The sequence below is a fragment of the Aquarana catesbeiana genome, linkage group LG06 (genome assembly GCF_042186555.1).
Source record: "Aquarana catesbeiana isolate 2022-GZ linkage group LG06, ASM4218655v1, whole genome shotgun sequence".
Classification (NCBI taxonomy): domain Eukaryota; kingdom Metazoa; phylum Chordata; class Amphibia; order Anura; family Ranidae; genus Aquarana; species Aquarana catesbeiana.
Genome location: NC_133329.1, coordinates 131,997,404 through 132,025,141, shown reverse-complemented (window position 1 = coordinate 132,025,141; position 27,738 = coordinate 131,997,404). Strand labels below are relative to the sequence as shown.

The 27,738-nt window shown below is 47.2% G+C and overlaps 1 protein-coding gene across 3 annotated transcripts in view; it reads left to right on the top strand.

Annotated features, from left to right (window-relative positions):
* The window catches only part of LOC141148935 (cytochrome P450 2K4-like), a 136,255-nt gene that overhangs the window by 95,942 nt on the left and 12,575 nt on the right, over window positions 1-27,738 (top strand). For all 3 annotated transcript variants that reach the window (XM_073636831.1, XM_073636832.1, XM_073636830.1), the window contains 2 exons: window positions 3,585-3,758; window positions 10,294-10,435. In XM_073636831.1, the coding sequence (XP_073492932.1) occupies window positions 3,585-3,758; window positions 10,294-10,435 (316 nt within the window). The remainder of the gene's footprint in view (window positions 1-3,584; window positions 3,759-10,293; window positions 10,436-27,738) is intronic.

Below are 27,738 nucleotides of genomic sequence, written 5' to 3'. Positions count from 1 at the left end.
TAAAACTACCTTTCATGAAAACTGACTTTTAACTCATTTAAAGGTGGAAATGGGGTAGATCAGTATTTTGACTTAATTTGTGACTTGACCAAAATAAATGACTTGACTTGCTTGACTTCTAGCAGGGACTCGACTTGACTTGCTTGCTTTTCGCCACAGTAACTTGGGACTTGCTTGTGACTTGAAGGTTAAGACTTGAGACTTGCTTGTGACTTGCACATATGTGACTTACTCCCATGTGTGCAAAAAAACAAAAAAAAAAACCTGTTGATTCTCCAAAAAGCTTGTCAGCTGATAACTTTCTGTTTTGTTTGCCTGTGCTGCACTCATCAGATACATACAGTCAGGTCCATAAATATTGGGACATCAACACGATTCTTATCTTTTTGGCTCTATACACCACCACAATGGATTTGAAATGAAACGAACAAGATGTGCTTTAACTGCAGACTTTCAGCTTAATTTGAGGGTATTTACATCCAAATCAGGTGAATGGTGTAGGAATTACAACAGTTTGTATATGTGCCTCTCACTTTTTAAGGGACCAAAAGTAATGAGACAGATTAACAATCATCCATCAAACTTTCACTTTTTAATACTTGGTTGCAAATCCTTTGCAGTCAATTACAGCCTGAAGTCTGGAACGCATAGACATCACCAGACGCTGGGATTCATCCCTGGTGATGCTCTGCCAGGCCTCTACTGCAAATGTCTTCAGTTCCTGCTTGTTCTTGGGGCATTTTCCCTTCAGTTTTGTCTTCAGCAAGTGAAATGCATGCTCAATCGGATTCAGGTCAGGTGATTGACTTGGCCATTGCATAACATTCCACTTATTTCCCTTAAAAAAGTCTTTGCTTGCTTTCACAGTATGCTTCGGGTCATTGTCCATCTGCACTGTGAAGTGCCATACAATGAGTTCTGAAGCATTTTGCTGAATATGAGCAGATAATATTGCCCGAAGCACTTCATATATCATCCTGCTGCTTTTTTCAGCAGTCCATAGGTGTGCGCAGCCTATTGCATTAGGGTGTGCACCCCAAATCTCAAACACACGAACGCCACCTGCCATCACAGAAAGGAGGTTCTGGTGGTGGGAGACAGTTGATAGGGAGCATATTATGTTACGCCCTAAATATGGGTGTAACGTGTTCCTAGTGTTGAACCTAGCCTTTAATATAATGAGGGCATTTACACTGGTCACTGGCACTCTCAACCACCCACCTGGTGCTGTCCATGGATAATGCTAATGCACATGGGGTGATTAGGGTGTGCCCAGGCACACCTGGCACACCCTGTGCGCACGCCTATGCAGCAGTCACATCATCAATAAATACAAGAGAACCAGTTCCATTGGCAGCCATACATGTCCACGCCATGACACTACCACCACCATGCTTCACTGATGAGGTGGTATCAGGGGTGGATCCAGGGGGGGGCAACAGGGCAATTTCCCCGCCCGAAAATACTACACTGACATGCCTCTGCCCGAGTCTCTCTCTCACATCAGCCAATCAGCGACGCAGAGAGAGAGACTCGTCTAGTGTTATTACGGCTACGCCGCACTGACCAGGAGCCGGAGGAGGTGGGTGGAGCCTCTTCCCTGCACTCGTTGCTAGCGCCTGGGCCACCTGGTTTAGACAGATAGATAGAGTTAGAGATAGTTTAGACAGACTAGTTAAAATGTCCAGGTCCACTGTCAGTGGCAGAGCACCAGCATTATTCCTTCTCCGCCCCAACGTGTGGTAAGTGACAATCTGCAACATGTGGCAGGTGACGTGGCAAGTGGACAATCCACAACTTGTGGAAGGTGACATGGCAAGTGACAATCCGCAATGTGTGGCAGGTGATGTGGCAAGTGACAATCCGCAACCTGTGGCAGGTGATGTGGCAAGTGACAATCCACAACGTGTGGCAGGTGATGTGGCAAGTGGACAATCCGCAACGTGTGGCAGGTGACGTGGCAAGTGACACACTCAGGGCTCCCACTGATTCTGCATTATGGTGAGTTGAACCATTTCATTTTATATTACAATGTAATAATATAAATAATGCTCTTCAATCATCCTGACACAGTAACAACCATGGTGCCGTGATGATTGAAGCGCCAACACCAGCCATTTCCCAGATAAATTGCCCACAAAAAAATTATTTTCTGGCAGTGCCCCTCTTGAGACTGGACTCTGGATCCTGGGTGGTATACTTTGGATCATGAGCAGTTCCTTTCCTTCTCCATACTCTTCTTTTCCCATCACTCTGGTACAAGTTGATCTTGGTCTCATCTGTTCATAGGATGTTGTTCCAGAACTGTGAAGGCTTTTTTAGATGTTGTTTGGCAAACTCTAATCTGGCCTTCCTGTTTTTGAGGTTCACCAATGGTTTACATCTTGTGGTGAACCCTCTGTATTCACTCTGGTGAAGTCTTCTCTTGATTGTTGACTTTGACACACATACACCTACCTCCTGGAGAGTATTCTTGATCTGGCCAACTGTTGTGAAGGGTGTTTTCTTCACCAGGGAAAGAATTCTTCGTTCATCCACCACAGTTGTTTTTCGTGGTCTTCCGGGTTTTTTGGTGTTGCTGAGCTCACCGGTGCGTTCTTTCTTTTTAAGGATGTTCCAAACAGTTGATTTGGCCACACCTAATGTTTTTGCTATCTATCTGATGGGATTGTTTTGTTTTTTCAGCCTAATGATGGCTTGCTTCACTGATAGTGACAGCTCTTTGGATCTTATATTGAGAGTTGACAGCAACAGATTCCAAATGCAAATAGCACACTTGAAATGAACTCTGGACCTTTTATCTGCTCCTTTAAATGGGATAATGAGGGAATAACACACACCTGGCCATGGAACAGCTGAGCAGCCAATTGTCCCATTACTTTTGGTCCCTTAAAAAGTGGGAGGCACATATACAAACTGTTGTAACTCCTACACCGTTCACCTGATTTGGATGTAAATACCCTCAAATTAAAGCTGAAAGTCTGCAGTTAAAGCACATTTTGATTGTTTCATTTCAAATCCATTGTGGTGGTGTATAGAGCCAAAAAGATTAGAATTGTGTTGATCTGCCAATATTTATGGACCTGACTGTAGCTCCCAGCAATCACGGAGGATGACAGGCCTCCCCTTTTATGTTATGTAGACAATGAGTGGATGAGGTTATTGTAATCCTGTACTAGTGTATCAAAGTTGCTTTTCCATAGATACGATTTATTTTTTGAGAATTTTCACCCTGGGGCAGGAAATATGTTACTGGCAGAATCACCAGGTGAAAATAAAAGAAAATCTGGAATCTGCAATATGTTGAACGGTTTAGATATGTGTTAAATTAAAAAGTATGGCTTGAACTTGGTCTAGTGACATAAGGGCTCATGGATAGAACCACAGGCATGGCAGGAAACACAGACATCTGATATACCTGCAAACATAAAAATTATTTTAATGGCTTTGCTCTACGAGAGTGCAAAGAGTCCAGTAAGTATAAAATAAACAAGAACAGGATGCCACATTGGGGTGCTAGATGTGATTCAGCATAATTATGTACAAAGAGCAAAGTTCTAAGAATTACTTTTTTCTCTCCACGGCTATTTAACTTTTTTCCTCGAATCTCAACTTTTCTTGGAACACACAAACAGATTGTGCAGAATTTTGATTATCTCAAAGAGTTTGTTTTAAAGCGCATCAAACATCAGAGACAAGTGTTTGATACAAATGCCATTTCTGGATATATAGATGCATACCTTCTGAAACAAGAACAGGTAAATGTTTTTTTTTTATAATGTGCTGGATTTATCAATGGACTTTGTGTGATTTTGTGGTTTCCTTCACATATATGAGAATTTATTGGCACTCAATGACAAGGCATGTGAATCATTCCAAATGTTGTTCTTCACATCCTGTAGTTTCTGTAAGGGTCCTTTCACACTGGGGCGGTTTGCAGGCGCTATTTCACTAATAATAGCGCCTGCAAACCAACCCAAAAGTGCAGCTGCTTTGATTCCAGTGTGAAAGCCCAAAGGGTTTTCACACTGGAGCGGTGTGCTAGCAGGACGGGAAAAAAAGTCCTGCTAGCAGCATCTTCGGAGCGGTGAAGGAGCGGAGTGTATACCGCTCCTTTACCGCTCCTGCCCATTGAAATCAATGGGACAGCGCAGCTATACCGCCGGCAAAGCGCCTCTGCAGAGGCGCTTTACGGTGGTTTTTAACCCTTTCTCGGCCGCTAGCGGGAGGTAAAACCGCCCCGCTAGCGGCCGAATACCAACGGTAAATCGCCGCTTACAATAGCGGCGCTTTACCGCTGACGCCACCCCCGCCCCAGTGTGAAAGGGCCCTAAGGCATAGGGCTCTTTAATGTGTAGTCTTTTAGGCTTCTTTTACACTGGGGCGGTGCCAGCATTAGCGGTAAAGTGCCGCTAATTTTAGATCACACTCAGCGGGAGCCCAGGAGCGGGTACCGCTGACTCGATGTCTGCCGACACCCACCGATTGTACAGTACACAGGCAGAACGGTGATCTGCCTATGCAAACAAGGCAGATCAACGTTCTGTCAGTAGGGAAGGCATGGATCCATGACTTTCCTACTGACAGTAGAAATGGTAGACAGTAGACAGTAGACAGTAGGGATGGGCGAAAAGTTCGGCCCAAGCTTTAGTTTGGCCGAACTTTCGTTGTTCGGACGTTCGGCGAACAGCCGAACAAATGGGTCCTTCGGCCGTTTGTTTGCCCCCCCGAACCGACCACAATGCATTGTGGTGTTGAACAGTGCATTGCAAGCCCCGATTGGCTGAAGCAGTGAAAGCTTCAGCCAATCAGGGCACTGACAGAGTCATGATTGGACACTGTCATCATGACCTTATCCAATCATGGCTCATTCCCGCCCCAAAGTATAATAGTATTCTTTCAATGGCAGCCATTTTCAGTGTGATTTTGGCATGGAGAGAGATAGCACAGGGCTCTGTTCAGTGCTATTAGTTAGTGTGCTATACTGTGCTATACTGTGCTATTTTGCTTCAATTGTCAGTGGAGAATATTAGTTTAGTGTCAGTCTAGGGATAGTGTGAGTGTAGTGAGGAGGACCATCATTCAGCTTTTCATAGTGTGCAGCTAGAGTAGGGACAGCTCAGATAGTTTCAGTGTAGTGTAGTGACACTGTGTCAGCAATCTTGATATTAGTATATAGCTAGAGTAGGGACAGTTTTCAGATAGCTTCAGTGTAGTGACGGTTGAACACTATTTGATTGCATTACTGGCAGTTTAATGCCATATCGTATTGCGTGCGTTACTGCCAGTTTAACGCCATATAGTTTTGCGTGCGTTACTGCCAGTTTAACGCCATATTGTATTGCGTGCGTTACTGCCAGTTTAACGCCATATAGCTTTGCATGTGTTACTGCCAGTTTAACGCCATATAGTTTTGCGTGCGTTACTACCAGTTTAACGCCATATCGTATTGCGTGCATTACTGCCAGTTTAACGCCATATAGTTTTGCGTGCGTTGCTGCCAGTTTAATGCCATATAGCTCTGTGCGTCACTGTATGTTTGGCGCATTATATTGCAGTATATTATATTGTATTCATGGAGTGTGTCTGTGTAGTGTGAGTACTCAAATTATAGGGCACCAAACACCTCTTTACATTGATTAAAGTGCAGCTACGTACAGATTTCAACTTCTCCTTTACATTTGCTTATAAGCACCGCCCCTTCCCTCCCAATAATGTCTGGGAGAACAACAAGGAGAGGCAGATGTTCCCTTGGCACTGTAAGGGGGCCAGCAACAAATGTGTCCACAGGCAAAGGTGGACGTGGTGGTCAGTCCTCAGGCAGGGCATCATTTCCTCTGTTTAGTGAGTTTGCCCGTGCTATCCAGCCACAGAATGCAGAGGAGGTGGTGGACTGGCTTACTAAACCTTCCTCATCCTATGTCACACAAGCAGAGACAAGTGTGCAGTCCCCTGTAGTTACCAGAGTAGATAGACCTGCCTCTTTGTCCACAAAGACCAATTTTTCTGCACCTGTTTGACAGGTGTATATCATTGCAATTTTTTACAGCAAGGCAAATTCTTGCTTTCATCAAGATTATCTCTATAGGGTTATGGTGGGAAGGCGCCATTGACACCCAATGACCAATTTTAACACACCCGTTACTTCTATCCAAAGTCAAAGTGACACCAGAATGTATCCAAAAAACTCTAATCTTGTTCCCAGTGCACTACATTGTGGCCTCATCATACACACTGGCTCCCCAGCTGTTGCTGAGCAAAATAAAGGCAGCTTGCAGGAAAAATGTCATTTTTTTTTGGCTTTATAAATTCAATTATTGTTGCAGCAGATTCTAGACATGGTACAGATCTGCCACTTTACAGTTAGACTAAGGGGACCCCCCTGGCAGTATATTGGAAGGAATTTTTCATTTTTAGACTTTCACTTTAAAAATAAAAAAATCACTGCTCATTTAAAAAATGAAGTTTTTCACAAACTTTTTTTTATTGATCCATGTCCCCCAGGGCAGGACCCAGACCCCTATAACCATTGTATGCCTAATTACTTGCATTTAGGCCTTCAAAATGGGCACTTTTGATATTTACCGTTCAGGACCCATTGACTTTAATGGGGTTCGGTGTTCGGGTCTGAACGTTCGGAAGGTGTTCGGAAGTTCTGGTCCGAACTGAACAGGGGTCCGTTCGGCCCATCCCTAGTAGACAGTTTTGCACAGAGCAGCCCTGATCCATCCTTTTCTCGGGTCCCTCTTTGGTGCCTCCGTCCTGTCGAGCGCCCCCACAGCAAGCAGCTTGCTATGGGGGCACCCGAGCCAAGTCACAGCTCTGTGTGTCAATTCAGACATGGATCCAGGGTTCGGCCCTGCTCCATCTCTCATCTCTCCTGCCCATTGGCTGGGATACCCCATATAAACATCAGGGGGCTACATACATCAAAGAAGGGCCCCAACTAGGCTATCAAAAATAATAAATAAAAAGAAAATTACAGGTGGAGACAATCTCCTCTTGTCTTAATTATTAGCACTTGTCTCACTATTTATTTTAATAAAGATCTTTTTTTTTTTTATATATATATACAGTGGATAAAATAGGTATTGAACAGGTCACCATTTTTTTTAGGTAAATATAACTATAAACGTGTTATTGACATTAAATTTTCACCACATGTCGGTAACAACCCATGCAATCTATACATAAATAGAAAACAAAATAAATAAATTTAGAAATGAAGTTATGTGTATTAAAATGGAATGACAAAGGGAAAAACGAATGAACATGCTAACTGAAATGTACCGTATTTATTGGCATATAACATGCACTTTTTTCCCCTGAAAATCAGGGGGAAATCGTGGGTGCGTGTTATAGGCCGATCCCCGCCAATTCTGTGTGATCGGAGCGATCGCGGCGATTGCCGCGATCGCAGCCGACATACACAGCCGTGTGTAAATTCAAATATGGCGCCAAGACTGCAGGGACTCGGCGGAGCCGAGATACACATACCCGAGAGTCCTCGGCTTTTCTCGCCGCCGCTTACAGTCCCGCCATTGGACCTGTGTGATGTCCATCATAGGACGGGACTGGGCGGGACTGTAAGCGGCGCCGAGAAAAGCCGAGGACACTCGGGTATGTGTATCTCGGCTCCGCCGAGTCCCTGCAGTCTCGGCGCCATATTTGAATTTACACACGGCTGTGTATGTCGGCAGGGATCGCAGCGATCACACAAGGCTGCACTGGGGCAAAGCTGCACTGGGGCAAGGCTGCACTGGAGCAAAGCTGCACTGGGGCAAGGCTGCACTGGGGCAAAGCTGCACTGACATGGCTGCACTGACAAGGCTGCACTGACATGGCTGCACTGACAAGGCTGCACTGACATGGCTGCACTGGGGCAAAGCTGCACTGACAAGGCTGCAACGGACACTGGGGCAAGGCTGCACTGACAATTCTGCACTGGGGCAAAGCTGCACTGACAAGGCTGCACTGACAATTCTGCACTGGGGCAAAGCTGCACTGACAAGGCTGCAATAGACACTGGAGCAAGGCTGCACTGACACTGACAAGGCTGAAGATGGACACCGATAACGCTGCATTGATGGGCATTTTAATGTAAGTTTTTCTTCTTTAAACTTTACTCCTAAAAGTTTTTTCGCTAAAATTCCCTCCTAAACTTGGGGTGCGTGTTATACGCCGGCTCGTGTTATACGCCGATAAATACGGTATTTAATACTTGGTACAAAATCCTTTGTTTGGTAATGACAGCTTCAAGATGCCTCCTGTATGGAGAAACTAGTCACATGCATTGCTCAGGTGTGATTTTGAAGGTTCCGTGGGCCTAGCTATGAACTCTGCTCTTTAGTTCTTTCTATAGATTTTCTATTGGACTCAAGTCAGGTGATTGGCTTGACCATTCTAGCAGCTTTAATTTCTTTCTTTGAAACCAATTGAGACTTTCCTTGGCTTTGTGTTTGGGATCATTGTCTTGCTGAAATGTCCACCCTCGTTTCATTTTCATCATCCTGGTAGATGGCAGCAGATAATGTCAAGATTGTCTCGGTACATTTTTCCATTCATCCTTCCTTCAATGACATGAAGTTTGCCAGTACTGTATGCTGAAAACAGCCCCACACCGTGATGTTCCCACCTCCAAACTTCACTATTGGTATGGTGTTTTTGGGGTGATGCGCAGTGCCATTTGACCTCCAAACATGGTGTGTATTATGGCATCCAAAGACTTCAATTTTGGTCTCATCTGACCAGACTATATTCTCCCAATATTTCACAGGCTTTCTAAATGTTGTGCAGCAAACTTTAAACAAGGTTCAACATGCTTTTTCTTCAGCAATGGAGTCTTGTGTGGTGAGCATGCATACAGACCATGGCGGTTGAGTGCATTACCTATTTTCTTTGAAACAATTGTACCTACTAATTCTCTTGGACAACTCTTCTGATAATTCTTTTCACTCCTCTGTCAGAAATCTTGCGAGAAGCACCTGGTCGTGGCTGGTTTATGGTGCAATGATGTTCTTTCAACCTCCGGGTTATGGTCCCAACAGAGCTCACTGGAAAATTCAGAAGTTTAGAAATCCTTCTGTAACGAATGCCATCGGTATGTTTTGCAACAATAAGGTTGCGCTGGTCTTGAGAGAGCTCTTTGCTTTTATCCATAATGAGATGTTTCTTGTGTGACACCTTGATAATGTGACACCTTTTTATAGGCTATCAGTTGAGACTGAACCAGCTGATATTATTTTGCAATTACAAGGGGCAGGATTGCTTTCTAATTACTGCTAGATTTCAGCTGGTGTCTTGGCTTTCTATGTCTTTTTGCACCTCCCTTTCTCCATGTGTTCAATACTTTTTCCCTGTGTCAATCCATTTTATTACACATAACTTTATTTCTGAACTTATTTGTTTTGGTTTCTTTGTATGTATGGATTTCATGGGTTGTTACCGACATATTTACCTAGAAAAATGTTGACGTGTTCAATACTTATTTTACCCACTGTATACCGTATATCACAGCCCTGCAGGCAACTTTGATTTAGCAGGGCCATTCCTGAGTCTCATGCCCCGTACACACGGTCAGATTTTCCGACAGAAAATGTGTGATAGGACCTTGTTGTCGGAAATTCCGACCGTGTGTAGGCTCCATCACACATTTTCCATCGGATTTTCCGACACACAAAGTTTGGGAGCAGGCTATAAAATTTTCCGACAACAAAATCCGTTGTCGGAATTTCCGATCGTGTGTACACAAATCCGACGCACAAAGTGCCACGCACGCTCAGAATAAATAAAGAGATGAAAGCTATTGGCTACTGCCCCGTTTAGAGTCCAGACATACTTGTTTTACGTCACCGCGTTCAGAACGATCGGATTTTCCGACAACTTTGTGTGACCATGTTTATGCAAGACAAGTTTGAGCCAACATCCGTTGGAAAAAATCCATGGATTTTGTTGTCGGAATGTCCAATCAATGTCCGACCGTGTGTACAGGGCATCAGAGTTAGCTTAGCTCCCTGAAAAATCTCCTTATTTAAATCTGTTTTATGACAGCATTGCATAGTAGTAAATTATTATAAGATTGTGATTATAGTTGTATAACCTTGTCTTTGTTCAATTCATCTTCATACTCAAGGTCATTTTACACTGGTGTGGTTTATTTTATGAGGTCCTTTGCATTTTTCTCTTTTATACTGTGACAAGGTTCCTCCAATGAGTGTATGATATTTATTAAAAAAAAAATATAATGATAAATAAATTATTAGTGTTTGAATCATTTGATGTTTGTGTTTTTAGGAGTCAACCAAAGCTGAAACGCACTTTGATGATAAGGATATGGTGTTCTCAGTTTTGGATCTCTTTGCTGCTGGGACAGAAACAACATCTACAACACTACGCTGGGGCATTTTATTGATGATGAAGTATCCAGAAATACAAAGTAATTTTGTGGGTTTACAAAGTAAAGCCATTTTAGGGAAATGTCTGCTTGACCATTCTCCTCCACCCTTACGTAATGTGTGAGTCTTCATCCAGACTTTTATTTTTAAATTTTGATAGCCTTGGAAAAAGTAAATGCCCCTTTCTGACACCTTTGGCAAAATTTCAACTAATTTCCTGAATCACTTGTTAGCATATGGGTTAGTGCTTCCTCAAAGCCAAAGGCCATATTACCATCCCAGGGCCCCACAAATGGAGGAACAGCATTTCCTTACTTTCCCTACCAGTGGCACCTGTCCCAGCAGAGACTACGGAGACATTCTGAGAGTGGCAGTGTGGAGCGCTATCATTCTCACCAGTTCTTAACATTACATAGTTCCATCAGGGCTGGTGGAAGGATTTTCTCCCTTTGCCTTTCAGGACAGCACCTTGGAGAGAGTGCAGCTCCACCTTTTAACAGGAAACACTGCGTGACAATGCCCCTTTAAAAAGCAGCTGCTTCCACCATGCCTTCAGTTTTTAGTGTTTCCTCCGCCATGGTGGAAGCACTGCTTGGGTAACCAGACGGGCTGCGCTCTCTCCAAGGAGAGGGTTTTGGCAGGACCTCCACGTTTTGGTACTCAGACCAGCCCAGCTCCTTCCCGCACATGAGGGGAGTGCTCCGGTGTCCCTTCCTTCTCCGGCTCACAGGAGTAATGGTCTGCCGGAGGTCTTTCGCCCGGGGTGTTCGGGGGGCCGCGGGTGTGCTCAGAAAGAGCGTCCATGCCAGGCCTCTGCATGGCGGTGCCGAATCCCGGACAGCGGGTGACGCCAGTTCCGGTGGGCAGAGACTTCCGGCGGGGCGTAGCAGCGATTGGTTCCAGCTGCTGGAACGCAGGAGAAAGGGGTGGGTCCTCTGGCTGGGACTTCCTTTTGTTTGGCACATGGAGCCTTGTAGACAGACAGCGGCTGCGGAGTTCGCAATGGAGACAGCGGAATCATCAGCAGCAATGGCGGATGCAGGAGCCCAGGTTCCCACCAGGCCCAGGTAGGAGAGGTGCGGTGGCACCTCTTTCCTTTTATGTCACTGGGTGTTTTTTTATTTTTATGTGGTTCAAAGAAAACCTGCTGCTGTCTGCTATGGGGTAAGATTTTTCCGTTAGCAGTTCAGCAAAGGAGTGAGACTCTGGGCACTTAGGGTGTTGGCTGGGGGTGTTACATTTCTCTGAGGCCTTAGTTCTAAGGACCTGGGTTTCTTTTGTTTCTCTGTTTCAGAAAGCTACTGCCAAATCAGAGAGAACAGGGAGAAAGTGCCCCTCATGCAAAAAAAGGGACTCTTGGCCCAAACCACTGTGCAGATCCTGCATTGAGGATTTAGTAAAAGAAGAGTCCTCACAAGAACTCTTATCTTCTGTGAGGAAAGAATTAGCAGAGGCCCTAGGGACAGTGCGCTCCCTTGTGAAAAAACAAGGCCAGAGTTCCAGCCAAGAACAGAGTTCTCACTCCAGTTTCCCTTAGTCCACTTCCAGACAGGTGGAAAGTGAGTCGGAGGAGGAAAGGGAAAGCATTCCACCCTCAACCATTGATTCTGAGGAGGAGGAGGTGGAAGAAGAGACAAGATCATCTAGATATAAGCTTTCACTTGAGGAGGTGGATGAATTACTCAAGGCAATTTATACTACCCTGGAGATCCAGGAAGAAAAAGCCCAGCTGTCCGTGCATGACAAGAAGTACCAGGGGCTGGAAGAAATTAGACACAGGGTGTTCCCTGTGCATAAAGTGTTAACAGACACTATTAAAAAGGAATGGAAGGATCCAGAGAAAGGACAGTTCTTTTCTAAAGCCCTCAAAAGGAGGTTTCCTTTTGAGGAGAACGAGGAACTGTTGTGGAATAAAAAAACAAAGATAGATGCTGCCTTTTCTCAAGTATCTAGGAAAACTGATTTAGCTTTTCAGGACATGGGTATTCTCAAAGATGCTATGGATAAGAGGGCAGATGGGCTACTGAAGAAACAGACACTATTAAAAAGGACAACAGAGGAAAAATTTTTGTCCTTTTCGACAAGCCGATAAGGAAAAGGACCAGACACAGAAGAGACCCTGGTCTTCTCAGAGAGGAAGAGGTAGAGGCGGGGTACTCTTTAGAACCCCAGAACAAACCCCTAAAAAACAATGACCATCTAGTAGGGGGGAGATTACAGGACTTCTTACCAATTTGGGAAAAAACAACAAAGAGTCCTTTTGTTCTGGGGTTAGTTAAAAAGGGTTATCAATTGGAATTCTCACAAAGCCCCACAAATCGGTTTTACATCACAAACCTGCCAAAGGATCGGGAAAAGGCTCTGGCCATGAAGTCTCTGTTACAGGAACTGATGCAACAGAAGGTCATTTCCCAGGTTCCGAAAGATCAAGAGGGGAAGGGGTTTTACTCCCACATTTTTCTGGTTAAAAACCCATCAGGAAAGTTCCGCCTGATTCTCAATTTGAAGGTTCTAAATCGATCCATAAAATACAAAAAATTCAGGATGGATACGATTTTCTCAGTGAGGAACTTGCTAACCCCCAAATGTCATATGGCTTCCATCGATTTGAGAGATGCCTATCTCCATATACCAATAGCGCCCCCATCACAAAGATTCCTGCGTCTCGCAGTCAATCTGGGGGGGGGGGGGGGGATTTGGCACCTGCAGTTTCGGGCTCTGCCTTTCGGACTTTCCTCCTCCCCCAGGGTATTCACAAAAGTGATGGCGGAATCTTTGGAGCCGCTGAGGCTGAAGGGGATTTCAATAGTGCCCTATTTGGACGACCTGCTACTGTTTGCCGACTCAAAGGGTCAAGTAGAGGTCAACCTACAGACAGTTTAAACACATCTAAAAAGTTTGGGATGGCTTCTCAATCTTCAAAAGTCAAACCTAATACCATCTCAAAGGGTAAGGTTTCTGGGGTAAAAGAAAATAGAGAAGATGCAGTTGGCCCTGAAAGCACTTCAATCCAACGCAGAGATCTCTGTAAGACAAGCCATGTCCGCTCTGGGACTGTTGACAGCGGCAATTCCTTCGGTACAGTGGGCCAGGTTGCATGCCCGTCCTCTGCAATCAGATATTCTGATGAATTGGTCATACCAGGAACCTCTGGAGAAGGAATTAAAAATAGGGGCAAGAGCAAAAAGATCGCTCTGGTGGTGGAGGAACCAAGGAAACGTCTCAAAAGGGCTTCCTTGGGCCTTTCCGGTAACCAGAAGGCTGACTACAGATGCCAGCGCATGGGGATGGGGAGCTCATCTAGAAGAAAAAACAATTCAGGGAGTTTGGACCAAACCAGAGGAGAGAAGATCTTCAAATTGGAGAGAGTTAAAGGCTGTTCACCTAAGCCTCCTCTCCTTCCAGGAATTTCTAGTGAAACAACATGTCCAAATATTGTCAGACAATATGACGGCAGTATTATATTTAACAAAGCAAGGGTACACAAAAAGCAGAACTCTAATGGGTCTAGCTCATAAGATCCTAAGATGGGCAGAGAACAATGTGGTCTCTCTATCAGCAGTCCATCTGAAGGGGACGGAAAACACCTTAGCAGATCTCCTCAGCAGGAAAGAAATAAGGGAAGCAGAGTGGTCTCTCAATCAGGAATTATTCGAAACAATCTCCGGGAGTTGGGGTTACCCCCAGGTGGACCTCTTTGCAAAACAGGAAAATGCAAAAATACCAGTCTTCTTCTCTATTCAGAGACAGGATCAAGCTCTCAGAGTAGATGCGTTAGCTCACAAGTGGGACTTCCATCTGTCCTACGCTTTTCCCCCGTTTCAACTGATACCAAGAGTGTTAGCCAAATTCAGATTGGAGTCCACGGAGCTAATATTAATAGCCCCTTATTGGCTGAAAAGACCCTGGTTTTCAACCTTGATGAACCTCTCAGTGAAACCTCCTTGGAGATTACCAATCAGGGCAGATCTGTTGAGTCAGGGCCAGATTCTCCATCCAGATCCAGCTTATCTCAATCTAACAGCTTGGTTTCTGAAGAACAGATCTTAAGACAGAAGGGTTTATCAGAGAAGCTTATTTCTACCCTTCTTGCAAGTAGAAAAAAAGTGACGAGAGACATTTACTTTAAAGTCTGGAAGATCTATAATTCTTGGTGTTCCAGAAAAAACTTTGATTTTCATACTACAATTTCAGTTTTGGAATTTCTTCAAGAGGGATTGGAGAAAGGGTTAGCAGCAAGTACGCTCAAGACAAAGGTAGCTGCTTTATCAGTTTTTTTGAAAAGAACCCTGTCAAGGGAACCTTTAATAATCAGATTTTTTAGAGCAATGGCAAAAGTAAAGCCTAGACCTCTTATTAGTTTTCCCAAATGGGATTTATCTTTAGTTCTTCAGGGATTGACTAAGGCACCGTTTTAACCCATAGAAGAAGCATCATTACATTTTTTGACGTTAAAGACTATTTTACTGGTAGCAGTAACTTCTGCACGTAGAATTAGTGAGTTACAAGCCCTTTCAATTAAAGAGCCCTTTATGAGATGTCTACAGGATAGGGTAGTCTTAAGGACGGATACAGCATTTCTACCAAAGGTGGATTCAGTTTTTCACTGTACACAGGAAATCATTCTGATGAATCATGGTAAAATCGCGCAAACAGAATCACGGTACGCCTGTCGCCCAAAAGAAGTTCTGGAGCATGTATTTCCAATGTGAAATACTTACAGCGGCTAGGAAGCAGTTAAGTGGCAGAGTTTAAAGGTATGGGTCACCAAAAAAGGTAAGTATAGCAACTTAGTTTTCTAGGTAGTATAGTATTGCAAAGAATTAATCCTGTGTAGGGTCACTTTAAGGCAGTTTGTTGTAGTTTGATATGGTGCAATAGGCTTTAAATAGCTCTTAAAAGTTAAAGTGTTTGTTACCCTAAAAAAAAAAAAAAAAATGGATCCTGTCCCTTTAAAGCATGTTATACAGCACAGTGCTTGTGCTGTGCAATTTGGCCCTTTCTATCATCTGTAATACATGCATGATCCTGCCTGGTTCTGCCCTCCCCCCGTAAACTGATCACGGTTTATCATGGCTACTGAGCCCTGACACCGTGGTCAGTTTACGTGCCTCCGTCATCCGCAGCTATCTGCAGCTCTCCTCTGTCCTCCTCTCCCCCTCCCTCCCTGCCTGTCAGCTAGTGACAGCACCCGCCCCTACCCTCCTGCTGTTGAAATTACCTAATCCTCTGTGGTTAATAATGCTGTGTGCCCCAGTGTCTATGTTTTATTTAAAAAAAATGCTGTTCTATACCTGATTTCAGAGCACATGACCAGCCACCTCTCTCCTCTCTCGATCTGACAGCTACAGCGGGAGGGGCCAATGTGTCGGGGTGCCATTAAAAATTAATGGCACACCCATACGTCTGCTGTAGTGGTATCCCCGCAGGAGCTGCTTGGTAATTTGGGTTCTCTCCTGTGCCATGACTCCACGAACACCCTCAGACCCTCTGTCACAACCGGTTGAATGAAAGTTACTGCAAGCACTTATAAGAACATGAACATAGATACCTTTAACTCGACTGTGAATTAGTACCAGAAAATAGACACAAGAAGTTTAGTCAGGGCCGGCCCTACCATGGGACCCTCCCGGGCGGCACATTGACGCCCAGAAAGACAGTGGTCCCACCCGATCGCTCCGCTCCACACGCCCGCCCCGCCCCTCTCCTCTCCTTATTCCACTGTGTGGATGGCGCCGCTGCTATTACATGTAATGGCAGAGCACAGCTGACCGCCCGCCCATCTTCTCTGCGGCTCCCCCCACATTGCTGCTGACAAGAGAAAGTCATCTGATAGGCTGACGGCCAACAGCGTGAAGAGGGAGGAGCTTTCTGCTGAGCAGAGACACCATGATGAAAGAGGGATCACTATAGGCGTGTCTGCCAGCGCCCCTAATCCCATCTCCACCACCCCTGCCTGTGTCTAATCCCCCTACTACCCCTGCCTGTGTCTAACCCCCCTTCCACCCCTGCCTGTGTCTAACCCCCTTCTACCCCTGCCTGTGTCTAACCCCCTACCACCCCTGCCTGTGTCTAACCCCCCCACCACCCCTGCCTGTGTCTAACCCCCTCCCTACCACCCCTGCCTGTGTCTAACCCCCCTACCACCCCTACCTGTGTCTAACCCCCCGCCACCCCTGCCTGTGTCTACCACCCCTGCCTGTGTCTAACCCCCCTGCCACCTCTGCCTGTGTCTAACTCCCCTGCCACCTCTGCCTGTGTCTAACCCCCCTGCCACCTCTGCCTGTGTCTAACCCCCCCTACCATTCCCTGCTTGTGTCTAACCCCCCTACCACCCCTGCCTGTGTCTAACCTCCCCCACCACCCCTGCCTGTGTCTAACCCCCCTACCACCCCTGTCTGTGTCTTACCCCCCCACCACTCCTTCCTGTGTCTAAATCCCCACCACCCCTGCCTGATTCCAACCCCCCCTACCACCCCTGCTTGTGTCTAACCCCTTCCCTACCACCCCTGCCTGTATCTAACCCCCCTACCACCCCTGCCTGTGTCTAACCCGCTCCCTACCATCCCTGCCTGTGTCTAAACCCCCCGCCAGCCCTGCCTGTGTCTAACCCCTCCCTACCACCCCTGCTTGTCTCTAACCCCCCTTCCACCCCTGTGTCTGTCTAACCCCCCTTCCACCCCCACCTGTGTCTAACCCCCCTACCACCCCTGCCTGTGTCTAACCCCCCTACCACCGCTGCATGTGTCTAACCACTTCCCCCCCGCCGCCTCTGCCTGTGTCTAACCCCCCTACCATCCCCTGCCTGTGTCTAACCCCCTACCACCCCTGCCTGTGTCTAACCTCCCCCGCCACCCCTGCCTGTGTCTAACCCCCCTACCACCCCTGCCTGTGTCTTACCACCCTACCACTCCTGCCTGTGTCTAAATCCCTACCACCCCTGCCTGTGTCTAACCCCCTCCCTACCACCCCTGCCTGTATCTAACCCCCTCCCTACCACCCCTGCCTGTGTCTAAACCCTGCCACCACCCCTGCCTATGTCTAAACATACCCCTGCATGAGTCTAAATCCCCAAATCCCCCCACTGCCTGTGTTTAACCCCCCCACCACCCCTGCCTGTGTCTAAACCCCTTCCTACCACCCCTGCCTGTGTCTAAACCCCCCGCCACCCCTGCATGAGTCTAAACCCCCAAACCCCACCACTGCCTGTGTCTAACCCCCCCACCACCCCTGCCTGTGTCTAAACCCCTCCCTACCACCCCTGCCTGTGTCTAAACCCCTCCCTACCACCCCTGCCTGTGTCTAACCCCCCCTACCACCCCTGCCTGTGCCTAACCCCCCTCCTACTACCCCTGCCTGTGTCTAAACCCCCCCCGCCACCCCTGCCTGAGTCTAAACCCCCAAACCCCACCACTGCCTGTGTCTACCCCCCCACCACCCCTGCCTGTGTCTAAACCCTTCCCTACCACCCCTGCCTGTGTCTACCCCCCAGCCGCCCCTGCCTGAGTCTAAACCCCCCTACCACTCCTGCCTGTGTCTAACCCCCCACCACCCCTGCCTGTGTCTAACCCCCTTCCTACCACCCCTGCCTGTGTCTAAACCCCCCCGCCACCCCTGACTGAGTCTAAACCCCCCAAACCCCACCACTGCCTGTGTCTAACCCCCCCACCACCCCCGCCTGTGTCTAAACCCTTCCCTACCACCCCTGCCTGTGTCTAACCCCTCCCTACCACCCCTGCCTGTGTCTAACTTCCCCGCCACCCCTGCCTGTGTCTAAACCCCCCTGCCACCCCTACCTGTCTAACCCCCTTACCACCCCTGCCTGTGTCTAACCCCCCTATCACCCCTGCCTGTGTCTAACCCCCCTACCACCTCTGCCGGTGTCTAAACCCCTCCCTACCACCCCTGCCTGTGTCTACCCCCCCACCACCCTTGCCTGTGTCTAAACACCCCTGCCTGAGTCTAACCCCCCTACTATCCCTGCCTGTGTCTAACCCCCTCCCTACCACCCCTGCCTGTGTCTAAACCCCGCCGCCACCCCTGCCTGAGTCTAAACCCCCCACCACCCCCGCCTGTGTCTAACCCCCCACCACCCCTGCCTATGTCTAACCCCCTTCCTACCACCCCTGCCTGTGTCTAACCCCTCCTACCACCCCTGCCTGTGTCTAAACCCCCCGCCACCCCTGCATGAGTTTAAACCCCCAAACCCCACCACTGCCTGTGTCTAACCCCCCCACCACCCCTGCCTGTGTCTAAACCCCTCCCTACCAACCCTGCCTGTGTCTAAACCCCCCCGCCACCCCTGCATGAGTCTAAACCCCCAAACCCCACCACTGCCTGTGTCTAACCCCCCACCACCCCTGCCTGTGTCTAAACCCCTCCCTACCACCCCTGCCTGTATATAACCCCTCCTACTACCACTGCCTGTGTCTAACCCCCCACCACCACCCCTGCCTGTGTCTAAACCCTTCCCTACCACCCCTGCCCTTGTCTACCCCCCCGCCGCCCCTGCCTGAGTCTAAACCCCCTTACCACTCCTGCCTGTGTCTAACCCCCCCACCACCCCTGCCTGTGTCTAACCCCCTTCCTATCACCTCTGCCTGTGTCTAACCCCCCCACCACCCCTGCATGAGTCTAAACCCCCAAACCCCACCACTGCCTGTGTCTAACCTCCCACCACCACCCCTGCTGTGTCTAAACCCCTCCCTACCACCCCTGCCTGTGTCTAAACCCCTCCCTACCACCCCTGCCTGTGTCTAACCTCCTCCCTACCACCCCTGCCTGTGTCTAACCCCCCTACCACCCCTGCCTGTGTCTAACCCCTCCTACTACCCCTGCCTGTGTCTAAACCCCCCCGCCACCCCTGCATGAGTCTAAACCCCCAAACCCCACCACTGCCTGTGTCTAACCCCCCCACCACCCCTGCCTGTGTCTAAACCCCTCCCTACCACCCCTGCCTGTGTCCAAACCCCTCCCTACCACCCCTGCCTGTGTCTAACCACCTTCCTACCACCCCTGCCTGTGTCTAACCCCTCCTACCACCCCTGCCTGAGTCTAAACCCCCAAACCCCACCACTGCCTGTGTCTAACCCCCCCACCACCCTTGCCTGTGTCTAAACCCCTCCCTACCACCCCTGCCTGTGTCTAAACCCCTCCTTACCACCCCTGCCTGTGTCTAACCCCCTCCCTACCACCCCTGCCTGTGTCTAACCCCCCTACCACCCCTGCCTGTGTCTAACCCCTCCTACTACCCCTGCCTGTGTCTAAACCCCCCCGCCACCCCTGCATGAGTCTAAACCCCCAAACCCCACCACTGCCTGTGTCTAACCCCCCCCCCACCACCCCTGCCTGTGTCTAAACCCCTCCCTACCACCCCTGCCTGTGTCCAAACCCCTCCCTACCACCCCTGCCTGTGTCTAACCACCTTCCTACCACCCCTGCCTGTGTCTAACCCCTCCTACCACCCCTGCCTGAGTCTAAACCCCCAAACCCCACCACTGCCTGTGTCTAACCCCCCCACCACCCTTGCCTGTGTCTAAACCCCTCCCTACCACCCTTGCCTGTGTCTAAACCCCTCCCTACCACCCCTGCCTGTGTCTAACCCCCCCTACCACCCCTGCCTGTGTCTAACCCCCCTAACACCCCTGCCTGTGTCTAAACCCCCCGCCACCCCTACCTGTCTAACCCCCTTACCACCCCTGCCTGTGTCTAACCTCCTTCCTACCAACCCTGCCTGTGTCTAACCCCCCTATCACCCCTGCCTGTGTCTAAACCCCCCCGCCACCCCTACCTGTGTCCAACCCCCCTAGCACCTCTGCCGGTGTCTAACCCATCTCCCACCACCCCTACCTGTGTCTAACTCCCCCACCGCCCCTGCCTGTGTCTAACTCCCCCACCACCCCTGCCTGTGTCTAAGCCCCTCCCTACCACCCCTGCCTGTGTCTACCCCCCCAACACCCCTGCCTGAGTCTAAACACCCCTACTATCCCTGCCTGTGTCTAACCACCTCTGCCTGTGTCTAAACACCCCTGCCTGAGTTTAAACCCCCCTACCACCCCTGCCTGTGTCTTACCCCCTCCCTACTACCCCTGCCTGTGTCTAACCCACCGCCCCCCCCTCTTACCACCACCGCTGATGCCTCTGTCTGAACCCCACCATCACTGTTGCATGTAAATCTGACTTCCTGATAAATTTAATTTTGGTTTTAATTGTCATGATAAAAAATAATTCATGTGGGGGCCTTTTGGTGGGCCTGATTTTTTTTTGGAGGGGGGTGGGGGGGCAGCACTTCATTCCTGGGCCCAGGCAGCACAATGCCTTGGACCGGCCCTGAGTTTAGTGGCAAATTAACACAATGTATTAGTACGGGTTAGAATAATGCCCCGTACACAGGATCGGCACATTCCGACAACAAAATCCATGTTTTTTTTTTCCGACGGATGTTGGATCAAACTTGTCTTGCATACACAAGGTCACACAAAGTTGGTCGGAATTTGCGAACGTCAAGAACGCGGTGACGTACAACACGTGCAACGGCACTAGAAGTTCAATAGCCAGTGTGCCACCCTTTGGGCTCCTTCTGCTAATTTCGTGTTAGTAGAAGTTTGGTGAGAGACAATTCGCGCTTTTCAGGCTCGTGCTTTTCCGATCGTTACTGCTCTTCAGTTTGAGCTTGTGGGTTCGTATCTGGTTTTCAGTGCGTGTAGTCAGTTTGCATTTGTTTTTCAGTACGTATTTTATAGTACGTATTTTAATTTGCAGTGCGTTCTTGTCTGCTAGTTTCTGATTTTCAGCTCGCTCTTCTCAGGCCTTTTTGTTTTTCAGTGCGTTCTGTTAGTTCATTCTGACCAGCCGACCGTTTTGAAGCCATGTTGCGGTTACGTACTTGTCGTAGAGTTCGTGCTGTGCGGGGGCTTGGTGTTGGGTTCTTGCTTTGACCCAAGCCCAGTCCATGAACAGGGTGGGGAGGAGTTCATGGACGAAGAATTGGTTGCTCCAGCGTGACCAATTCTCTCATATGCTTTTGTTGCGGGAGATCCGTGAGAATAATCCTGATGATTTCAGGAATTATCTCCGGATGACGGACCCTGTTTTTCACCGTTTGTTGGCTTTGCTGTCCCCTTATATTAGCAGGCAGGACACCCGCATGCGGCAAGCCATCACTCCCAAGCAGAGGCTAGTCGCCACGTTGTGGTACTTAGCGACGGGAGAAGTCTGCAGGACATCAAGTTCTCGACAGGCATCTCCCCCCAGGCTCTGGGGATCATTATTCCAGAGACCTGTTGTGCCATCATTCAGGTCCTGCAGAAGACCTATATTAAGGTAAGTTTTATCCTTTCCTCTTTATCCTCATACATGCTTGAATTTTTTAAACTTCCTTTTTTGTCCTTCATGCATATTTGCCTTCACTAACCTCCCCAGCATGCTATCCTGGGCCCATACACACCTAGCCTAGTCACTTAACAATGTATTTTATCAGCTCCATTGTAGTGCTTTACCCTAAACACCCCCTAAAATGTGTACAAATGTTATTTGTGTGCTTAAATTCATGCAGAGTGCCATAGGCTTTTTTTGGGGGTCCCAAAATCATTTTGAGCCCTCCCTCCCCCCAACCGCTAAGTCAACCGATACCAATCCTCTATCTGCTGATTTTGCCCAACCCATACACACTATACCTACCTCTTTTGTGGTCATATTTATGGATGAATTCACCAAAGCATGTAGTGAAAGGGCCTGCCTGAATACTTTCAAATGGTACTGTTTAAAGTTTTGTTCTTCAATTATCTTGATAGGTAATTGCATAATGTAAAAATGTGCTTCAATTAGGACAGTGTGTATTCATATCTTTGTATTATGATATGATTGTAGCCGTATTAGTGCAATTGTGACAGAGAAAATTGAGTACTGTCCGTGATACTTTTTTTATTTGCACTAACATACAATTTTTCAGGACAAGCTTTCAAGGTATGTCCCCTTCTTCAAGGTCCAAGCAGTACTGATTCACAAATTTTTAAGCAGAATTTAAAAAAAAACAAACAAAAAAAATACATCTCTGAGGGAAAGGAGAGGGGAAAAAAAGAGAGAAAAACAAACACATACAAATCAATGGTAATAAAGATTGTAGCAGAGTTATGCCCCGTACACACGGTCGGACTTTGTTCGGACATTCCGACAACAAAATCCTAGGATTTTTTTCCGACGGATGTTGGCTCAAACTTGCATACACACGGTCACACAAAGTTGTCGGAAAATCCGATCGTTCTGAACGCGGTGACGTAAAACACGTACGTCTGGACTATAAACGGGGCAGTGGCCAATAGCTTTCATCTCTTTATTTATTCTGAGCATGCGTGGCACTTTGTCCGTCGGATTTGTGTACACACGATCGGAATTTCCGACAGCGGATTTTGTTGTCGGAAAATTTTATAGCCTGCTCTCAAACTTTGTGTGTCGGAAATTCCGATGGAAAATGTGTGATGGAGCCCACACACGGTCGGAATTTCCGACAACAAGGTCCTATCACACATTTTCCATCGGAAAATCCGACCGTGTGTACGGGGCATTAGTGAGATAAGACAGAGGGAGAGCTATAGAATGGAGGAGGGGGGATGCTAGTCACAGAGGGTTCGTAAAACTTTAGTATAATGGGTAAGGAAACCAATATCTAAATTCAGGCCATTATTTTTTGTGTCAAAAAGAATTATCATTCTTAGTTCAAACGTTTTCCTTTCCTGGATAGTTCTGAAATTCCCTTTAAGAACTAAAACATTGAGGTCTTCTATAGTGTGGTCCGGTTGTGAGAAGTGATGTCCCACAGGTGTGCATAAACTGCCTTCTTTATGTTCCTTGATGGTATGTCTGTGCAAATTCATCCTCGCTTGCAACTTCTGTCCTGTGTCACCAACATAAGATCCTTTGCTGCACCTTTTGCATTGGATGAGGTACACAACATTACTGGAGGTACAGTTGTAAGATCCCATGATATTGAAGGTCCCATTTGTGTGTGTGACACTTTTGCATAGATTGATCTGGTTGCATAGTTTGCAGCGTTTTTTTATTGCAGGGTTTTCTTCCATTATTTGTGACTTCATAATCAGAGTGAAGTTTCCTGCTGATTAGTTTGTGTCTGAGGTTGGGTGGTTGTCTGAAAGCCAATAATGGGGGTTGTTGAAATATTCCTTTCAGAGTTTCATTCTCTGTTATAATGGGTTGTAAATCTTTGATTATCTTTTTGATCTCTACAAGTGCTGGGTTGTATGTGGTGACTAGAGGTACTCGGTTATTTGTTTTTTTTCTCTGTGTATTGGAGGAGATTTTCTCTTCGGGTTTTCAAGGCTGTGTTTATGCTGTTGTTGATGGTTTTGTCTTTGTAACCTTTCTTATGGAAGGAGTCTGCCAGTGTTCTGAGATGTTTATCTCAGTGAAGGTTTCTGTGTAGCAGCAGGACAGTCTTTAGACCTAACACTTCAGGTGGATAGCATTGGAGCCCAGTTGTACTATGGGTGCACATGATAATACTCCCAGTCAAGCCCACAGGAATAAGGCTACTAGATGGCTGTATGGTTAGTTCCTAAAGGGTTCTCAGCAATATTGCAGCTCACTATCTGGTCACAGACAGCTATTCATCCACCCTCTGCTCTGCACCCGGTTGACTCCACACCTGGACTCAGCACTCCAGATCCCGCTCAGACCGCTGTTATGCAGCAGTAGTGGTGCACACTGCACAGCACTGTGCACTCTCCGAGATCCCTAATGGCAAGAGGAATCTATGTCCTGTACAGCCTGAGAAAATGCAGATCTTTCCCCTTCTCCAAGCAATTTCTCTCTGGGAATGCAATTCAAAAGTTCTTGATTACAATAGAGTCTCTTTTCTCTGGACTACAGTTCCCACAGTGCAGTGCTGTCTGGCTCAGTCTAATGAACTCTTTCTGCTCAGCAGCTCCCTCCTCTTGCTGATATAGCTGTTAACCAGTTTAGCGCTGCAGGGTATTAGCTACAGAGAGCAGCTGCAGCCAGTGTTTCTCTCAATCTCCATTCTTAGCCAAGCACCTGGCTACATGTGCATGTCAGAAAAGTGCTTGATTTTGCTTCTGGACACGCATAGTTGTGAACCAAGCCTTAGTCCTAGCTTGTTGTCATGACATAAAAGGGTAAGTGAGTGTTGTCACCCAAGGACAGGAAAAGTGTTACTGGCATAATCACCAGGTTAAATAAACAAACAAACAAAAAAAAGAAAACTAATTCAGCGATTGATGATTGATGGGATGGAGCGTCTGTGCCTGATGTGTCCAGAATGCTGCATACTGACCGGGGTGGTCAGTGCCTGGATCCGGTACGGTCATTGTGGATCCGGTGCGGTCACCCGGCTTGCATCCAGCCAGCAGGAGCCACAGTATTACAATGTGTATAAAAAACCCAAAGGTTAACGCTGCGCTAGAAACCTAGTAAATGATTGGTAGCTATGAAGGATTAACCCTTACAGCATAAAACAAGTTAATATAAAGATAAACGAAAATCGGAGGTTTTACCCTATATTACCAAAGCAACCAGCATCAAAAAGTCAGACACAAACTCTAGATATTAGTAAAAAAAATAATGCAGCACTAAGGATAACCAATAAGTGAAAAAAATGGTGTAAACAAAATAAGAAAACTATGAAAAAATTGTGAATAACGTAATATCATAAACCTGATAACATAAAAAACATACCATAAGGTTATTATGACCACTAAAGAATTGTGTATAATTAAAATAATCAAGTGATAGTGTCAGATGAACCGAAAATAATCATACAAAAAGTCCCATCACATATGGTGCAATTTCAAAAAATAAAGTTCATAAGCATAAAAAAAGCTGATCCAGAATCCGTGATAAGAAAGTCCAATCTCCCAAGAGGTGAGTACACCCAAGTGAATATGAGGCTCCTTACCGACTCAGAAGACCACAACGGTCTGACCAGGCATATGGGAGATTAGAGGTTTCCCAACAACCTATATCGGCATCTGGGTCTGCGGCTAAAGCTGTATGGCTTCAAGAAGTGTTCCTTGACCTTCCACTTCACATACAGAAACAGCGTCCAGAGTGGTTATCCTTAGCGCTGCATTATTAGTATTACAATGTGAACCTGCACTCAGGACTGTGTCACGTGCAGCCGTGGACATCCCGGAGAGCCGGAGCGGACCATGAGTCATCACCAAAAGGCAGGGTGGAGTCTGAGTCTGGTGACTCCCCTGAGAAAACAAGTGACATAGGAGAAGAGGAGTCTGCTGTAGCCTGTGGCCTGGTCAGGTACCTGGTAACTGTGAGTACTGCCATGCAGGAGCCAGATAATGTCCCTGAAATGCCGGCTTCTTCTATGTCCCTTGCTATCCCTATCAGGAAGGAGACAGTGTTGGAGGGAAGTGCGCCCTCAGGTGAGCCAGAAGGGGAATGCGGGGGCAGGGCTATAGATTGGGGATCCCCCAGACTGTTAGCAGAGTTCAGGTCCCTGGAGAGATTAGCAGAAGGGTCATCTCCTAGTAGGGGTTTGGAAGAGAAATTGGAGACAGGAGGTTCCCAGGTCCTGGAGATCCAATCTGGAGGAGAAGAGCAAGACTTTGCTGGGGAAACCGAAGAAGCTACAAGAACCCCCATCTGTAGCAGACAACTGTTCCACAACAGACCTTCCACCACCCAGACCAGAGCAGCTGTGAGTACAGGCAGTGGGTCAAGAGGGCCCCAGATGCTTGTGTCCTGCCTGGAAAAGGATAGCCCAGAGAACTGCCCAGGTTTTCCCATTTCCAGAGGGAGGTCCAGTGCAAAGTTGCCCTGGAGTGGGGTCTGGACTATCCCTATGTCCCTCCCGAGACCATGGACATCATTGAGAACTCCATGGGAGAGTGGGAGGATGACCTGGTTTGGGAGTATTTGCACATCCCCAAGCCTTTGCGGGTGCCAGAGTGTGGGGAGACCTGGGCCCGTTTTGAGGACATTAAAGCATGAGGAGGACTGTTGGAGATATACAGCCAACATGAAAGTGGTAACATAGACTGCTGGAGAGTCGCAGTACATATGTGTTCTTTCTCCCCTGACCTTTCTGCAGGATCAGACTGGCCTGCCACCCTATGCTGTGCTCAATGGATGGACCTTTCCTATTGTAGGACACTGTGGGTGAGGTCTGATCCCTACTTGAACTTTGAAGGAGCCTATTAGTCTGGGGAGAGGCCCCTCCAATCAGGAACTCCTATGAGGACCATTCACTTGATACTGTTTTTTCCCCTATTTGTTTCTGTCAGCAGGCCATAACCCCCTCCTGACAGAACAAAAGAGAACTGTGTAAAGTGAAGATTTGATTTTTCTGCCGGCAGAATGCTAACCCCCTCCCAACAGAAATTGTATAAAGTGTATAGATAGATGTTGGTTTAGGATGCTATTGTGTTTTGTCTTCTTTTAGGATCTTCTGGGATGGGACAGCTGTCCATCTCCCTCCGGCTGTAGTCAAGACATTTACAGGCAGAGTATCTCTCTTAAGGGAGAGATGCTCTGGCTCAAGTTGTGTTGTGATTAATGTTAGCTACAGGGACTTGTAATTAGCTGTGTTATGTTGTACATGATGTAAATACCTACCAGATAGTTATTTATATATATATATATATATATATATATATATATATATATATATAATCTTTTCTTTTTTTTTTTTACATATTAATTTATACCTAGCCCTGTCCTTCCTGGTTTGTTCCCTTTTTCCTATCCCATTTTATATGAGATGCCCTTGCTCTTTTTGTAAATTTTTCCCAGCTAAGGGACTAGCTGGATTTTAGGGGGGGGGGGGGGGGATGTGTAAGTATATCACCCTGTAGTGTGCTAGGGAAATAGTATAGGGTTTTCTTCCTAGAACAGGTACATTTCCAGGCTTGGCTACCTGTGTTCTGTGATCTGGGTTGGGAGTGGCTCATAGTAGTAAAAAACAAAGAGAAGCACACCGCTCCAGGCAAAATCAGGTGCAGGATGGATCACAGGTGCAGACCTCGGCTCACCACCGTGAAAGACGAACAAGACAAGGAATTGGTCCCACACTGGAACTCCAAATTATCTCAACGTCATCTTTATTGTCAAAAGGGTTAGACAGATACAGGCAATGGTAGACGTTTCACAAGCGATAGCTTCCTTGTTCACAACTTGTTCACAACCCTTGTGAACAAGCAAGCTATCGCTTGTGAAATGTTTACCATTGCCTGTATCTGTCTGACCCTTTTAACAATAAAGATGACATTGAGATAATTTGGAGTTCCAGTGTGCGACCAACTCCTTGTCTTGTTCGGCACAGAGTAGTGCTGGGTGACTCACAGGTGGCATCACT